The following is a 5,868-nucleotide window of genomic DNA, read 5'->3' on the forward strand; positions in this document are numbered from 1 at the left end:
CACACATAATATGCATCATATGTTTACATAGACTGCTTAGATTAGATAGACTTCCTTGCTTGCCCATACAATGCAGCGTTCTGTGTGTCATATATATTTTCTTTCTAAAGCAAGACTAGCTTAGCCAAGTGTTCAGTAGCAGGTTTTCAGTAACAGCTGCATTATTGTATTGTCTTGAACTTCTCAAAAATAAAGCTCTTGTGAAAAATAATACTATATAATAATGCAAAAAAAAAGTATTAAAATAAATACTGGTTAAAAACAGCCCTTTGAGTAACCCATGGTAAAGTTCACAAATAGTAAAAAGTTCATGAAATTCATGAAAAAAAGAACAGAGTAGTTCATGTGATTTGTCCAAAAATAAATCCTTCTATTTTTTTTGGTTAAGAATCGCAATTGTGAATAGTTAGGAACCAGAATCGAATCAAAACATCGGAACCGGAATCGTCCAAATTCAAACGATGCCCAACCCTACCTGCTACTGTTCTGGATAACTGAAAGTATTTTTTTTTGTAAATTTTATTATTACTATTATTATTATCTCTGACTCGTTGGTTTGCCTTAATAGATAAACATGTGGGTCTAGATACTCAGACAACTTAGAGATTTTGTTGTCAATTTATGTTACTGTAAGTGGTGGGTGTTATTCTTTTTCACGACCTCAAACAGCTTGAAAATAATGTGCCATTGGTGTTGCACAGTATGGTTATTTCTTTGCACCAGTTCCGACAATTTACAGATTACTAATTGTTTTTTTTTTTGTGTGTTTTGTTCCTTGCACTACTTCTTCCTTTGTTTTGCACTACACCAGGCTCAGACAACTTAAAATGTGTCATTGGTTCCACGCATTGACTGTACAGAGGGTTGTAGAAGTTAAATACTGAAGTTGTACTATTTTTTTGCACTACCTCTTAAAAAAACTATTGTATTAATGATGATACATGCTACGATGTGTTAGCGTACCAAATAGGACATTGTGTTACAGCGTTACATCAAACATACACCGTAACGTGTGTGCTAACTGCAGCTAGCTTCCAGACACAGCTGTGCCTATGTCAGATATGAAATCAGGCGTAAGACATAACTTGCTTCCTTTTTTTTAAATTATCCGGTATCCCCATCGTGCTACCATGAAAGGCAGGTTTGCATTGTATTGAGTATATTTGGTGAAATGCGCCGTAACTTTTGGACTCTGTTGCCAACACATTAGCCCTGACACTACTTTACCCACAATACTTCTTTACATCAGAAAGGACCCGGATTACAACCATCACGCATGTGCGTTACAGATAGGAAAACAGCCAGCGGGAGAAGAGCGAGACTCCAGTCTCGAGAGAAAAATAATGTGCCAAATGTATAAATAGACAATCGTCGACGTTGTCGTAATTAGTCGACTAATCTTGGCAGCCATAATTGACAGTTGAGAGTAACAAGCCGAAATGACATCCATTTGAGTCATGACGCCGTGAGTTACAGTGAGTTATTCAAATGCCTTGGCAACTCTGTCCGCCCATTCATTTAAATGGTATATTCTGAATGTTTCAGAAATTGGAATTTTGACCTTAAACCAAATATTGACTGCATGTAAACGTAGTCACTATGGTGCTGGGGACAAAAGAGAAGGGGAACAGGCACGGGCGTCATAGTCGAAATGTCATACGTCGTAATTCGCGGACTTCCTGTACACAACATCAAAGTCACCGCCTGAGATTTGACTAGACCAAACCAAATGTGTGTTTGTCTTTTTGTGTCCTGCAGACCTCAGTGAAAAATATGTTCGTCCTGAAAAAAAGGAGCCAGACATCACTCACATTAAAAAGGAGGAGGAGGAGGAAGAGGCGGATATCAACAAGTCACCACTGCCTTTTGGCCCTTTAAAGAGTGAAGATGAAGGCAAGGGTGAGAGTGAGGGCGACAGAGGGGCGGACCCTCCGAGCAGCAGCTCAAGTCAACAAGTGACAACAGAAAGTGACTACTGGGGACCATCACAAGAACATTGTGATGACACATCATCACACTCTCCTGACACTGATGATGATGGTGAACAAGCTAAAGGTGATAGGGCATGTCATGTTGACAACAAATGCTCACAGTGTGGGAAAACATTAAGTTCAAATTGGTCTTTTAAGGTGCACACAAGAACACACAGTGGAGAAAAACCTTTTTCCTGCTCAGTTTGTGGAAAATGCTTTGCTGTAAAGTCAAGTTTAACTGAGCACACAAGAACACACAGTGGAGAAAAACCCTTTTCCTGCTCAGTTTGTGGCAAAAGCTTTTCTCAAAAGTCAAATTTAAAAACACACACAAGAACACACAATGGAGAAAAACCTTTTTCCTGCTCACATTGTGACAAAAGTTTCTCTCAAAAGTCAAGTTTAAAACTACACACACAAACACACAATGGAGAAAAACCCTTATCCTGCTTAGATTGTGGCAAAAGCTTCTCCCGTAAATCAGATTTAATAAAGCACACAAGAACACACAGTGGAGAAAAACCTTTTTCCTGCTCAGTTTGTGGCAAAAGCTTCTCTCAAACGTCAAAGTTAACAGAGCACACAAGAACACACAGTGGAGAAAAACCTTTTTCTTGCTCAGTTTGTGGCAAAAACTTCTCTGTAAAGTCATATTTAAGAAAGCACACAAGAACACACAGTGGAGAAAAATATTTTTCCTGTTCAGTTTGTGACAAATGCTTCTCTGTTAAGTCAAGTTTAACACTACACACAACAACACACAGAGGAGAAAAACCTTTTTCCTGCACGGTTTGTGGCAAAGGCTTTTCTGTAAAGTCATATTTAACAAAGCACAGAGGAACACACAGCGGAGAAACCCCTTTTTCCTGCTCAATTTGTGGGAAAAGCTTCGCTCATAAATCAGATTTAATCAGGCACACGAGAACACACACTGGGATGAAACCATTCAGTTGCAGTGGTTGTGCTAAAAGATTCTCCACTAAAAAGTGGTGTGAAAAACACAAGTGTGCTGGTGAGAATAGCAGCGATCCTTGAAGCTTAAACAAAATAAAATAAACTGAGAATTAACTGACTCTATGTGGTAGCTGTGTAAATGGTTTTGGAAAAAAATGTGATATATTGAAGACTGAATTGTGCAGACATGTAGCCACTTTTGACACAATTTTGACGGAAAAACCATTGTGTCTTAGTGATGGTCTGTTTATATCAAACATTTCAATGAAATCAGATGTCAATTGTCTTTGCCTGTTACAACATTTATGAACATTATGATTTTGGTTGTGTTTTTAATTGTACGTAACGGAAAAGGAATGAGAAGAAACTGCCTATGAAATCGCAATCTTTTTCCACAATCATCAATAAAATCACTTGTTCCACCTGCTCAATTGGAATGGGAAAAGAACAACAGAACTGGAAGGTGAATTACAAGAAGAACAAGAAAGAGAATAGCAAGTCGTCCCATTATCTCTCAATGGTTTTTGAACGTCAGGACCGATCTGGCTGGCCTGGAGACCAGTTGGCCACCACATGTCGACTGGAGGCTGCGCTGGTTGGCTCCTGTCAATTGCTGTGTCGTCATGGGAGTCTCGTTTAAGATTTGTTTTCCCTCCAGACTTTTCAGGGTCTCGAGCGGGCCTGGGAGACATTGTGAAAAACTTAGCATTAAAGCAAAATTGTATCTGTTTTTGCTCATTGCTGACATACACATTAGTATTTTGTACATTTATTATTTGTATTGGCGTTTTAGTTTATAATCGTTCAATCTCATTTTAAAATGTAATACATGTCATGTATGATAAACCAAATGTTTTGTCAAATTCTTTTTTTAAGGTAAATGTACTGTGTAACAGACCACACTAGTCCTTGTATGCTTTTTTTTGTTGTTTGGACTAAAGCAGGTTTTATATGTGCTTTGGATGGTTGATGTATGAAGTTTTGAAATGTGTATGGGCTTTGTCTACTTTGGTGATTGAATTTCGTCCTTTGAGTAACACCATAGCTCCACATGAGGGAGACCTATAAAGGTACCCACACAGGTGTGAGTAATTAGGAAGCTGCTTTGTTTGAGCCTGAGCCACGAAGTTTGATCTCCAGGCTCTAGCTTGACCTATGCTTCATTTGCACTCAAAAAGGGACTTTGACGCATATCTTAAACAGCAGAAGAGAAGATCATTTAACATTAAGCATCCTTGGTGAGCGCAGTGAGGTATGTTAGTTGGTTTCCTTTGATTGGTTTGAACTACTGTTTTTGTATCAGTGTTTGAGTAAATGAGTGATGTTTTAATATTGACGCACAACTTATGAGGATTGTACTGTGAAGACTGTGTGGTGACTTGCTTGTTTTATGTTTTGTGTATCCTGGCACACAGTTTTTACTGTGCAGGGGTGAACCTGATGATGCTGCAACAAAAATAAAAGACACCTTGTGCATCAGACATCTGAGACTTTCTTTGGGGATCCTAGGGTTGCTACATACTGTATATGTAAAATTGCTTTCATATTGATATAGTAAGCCCCTTTTTTTAATTGCCTTATCTGCAGCGTTGGGAAAGTCCACCGCCTCGCCACACCTGCATACAGCAGTGTAGGCACATGCCTCTGCTTTGCCGCGCACCCTGGCCGTGAAGGCGCGGAAGGTTTAATCACGTTCCTGGAGTAACTGAAGAAGCTCGGTGCGCAGTACACGCGTGGCAACCGGGATGACTGCTAGTGAACGCTTGTGAGCAATGAGATCAGGCAAAGTCCCTGAGGTGATGTCAGGAATGGCTTTCAGCATGCTGTCGCCAAGGTCAGTCCCAGCGCATTGGAAGAGTTTGAAAAGGGCCTGTGCAACCCAAACGCCCGAGCCAGCGCGGACGACTTCCTACCGACGGAGGAACACGTTCCATTCCTCAATGGACACGCCAACGTTGATCTTCGGCCGGTCCAGGTTTGGACCCTGAGGGGTTGGGCCTGGGCTGGAGCAGCCGCGACGGGTGGCGCACTCTGATGGACAAGTCCGTGAATCGACAGCAGAGCAGTGGCGGGGGCATCTGACACGTCATCTATTTCGAAGGCGCAGCCAGGCAGAGGGCATTCAACGACGCCCATGGCTTCCTCATGAAGAATGACACTCCTCAATGTCAATATGGGTTTTTAATGACAAAGATGGGGAAGCCTGCATTAAAATAAATCTATAACAAAGGTATGATACAACTGCAACATATCAACAGCAAACTTCTTGCATTCAGCAGTAGTGATCTAGCTAACAGCTAAACAAACGTAATGAAGATAATACACACATGAGTGTCAAATAAACGTTAGGCCAACACTTACAATAATTAAATGAATGGCTTCCCAACACTGTACAACGTATGTCTGCCCGTATCTGTTAGGATTGTGACACTGAGCTGGAGCTAAAGAGCGGTAGCTGCTTCCGTCTAGCACCGCACATAGGATATTTAAATCGACACTGCCCTCTGGGCGAAACATCCTTCAGTTCCTACATAGAGCGCACCACATAGGAAGAAGTCACGTTCGGGTGAAGACTGTAATTTTATGTTACGTCATTTTACTTAGGTCATTTCAACGTAGGTGGACAATGCCTACAAGACGTCCGTGGATAAAAACAGGTCGTTGTGGACACTCTATTGACAGCTTATACCACTGGTGTCCAGTGTTGGGGGTACGCGTTACGTAATGCAGTACAGTATCGACGTAATGTAACTTGTTACTCCGTTTTTTGTATGTAATATTACCTCAATTATTGAGTAGGGTAACACGTTACAAATGTCAGTACTGTTAGACATATGTTGACATTTGAATTTCACATTTTGCAGACAGGTCTGATTATAATTTTGCTTGATCATAAGTTATTACTTCCAACAATACTCAAATAATAAATTCCTGTCGCATT

General features: G+C 40.5%; 1 protein-coding gene across 3 annotated transcripts in view; it reads left to right on the forward strand.

The window, feature by feature from the left end:
* LOC147127741 (uncharacterized) overlaps positions 1-5,483 on the forward strand; it is an 18,661-nt gene extending 13,178 nt beyond the window's left edge. Inside the window, exons 3-4 of one of the 3 annotated variants that reach the window (XR_015084167.1) lie at positions 1,759-4,179; positions 4,515-5,483. Coding sequence is in view for 1 of the 3 variants with exons in the window: in XM_086020351.1 (XP_085876477.1) it covers positions 1,759-3,008 (1,250 nt within the window). In the remaining 2 variants the exon portion in view is untranslated. Of the gene's footprint in view, positions 1-1,758; positions 4,409-4,514 lie in introns of those variants that run through there. The other 2 variants (XR_015084166.1, XM_086020351.1) reach the window with 2 other exon arrangements.
* Positions 5,484-5,868: the final 385 nt, after the last annotated feature.

This window comes from Filicampus tigris, chromosome 21, assembly GCF_054856515.1.
Source record: "Filicampus tigris isolate MCC_2025a chromosome 21, RoL_Ftig_1.0, whole genome shotgun sequence".
Taxonomy (NCBI): Eukaryota; Metazoa; Chordata; class Actinopteri; order Syngnathiformes; family Syngnathidae; genus Filicampus; species Filicampus tigris.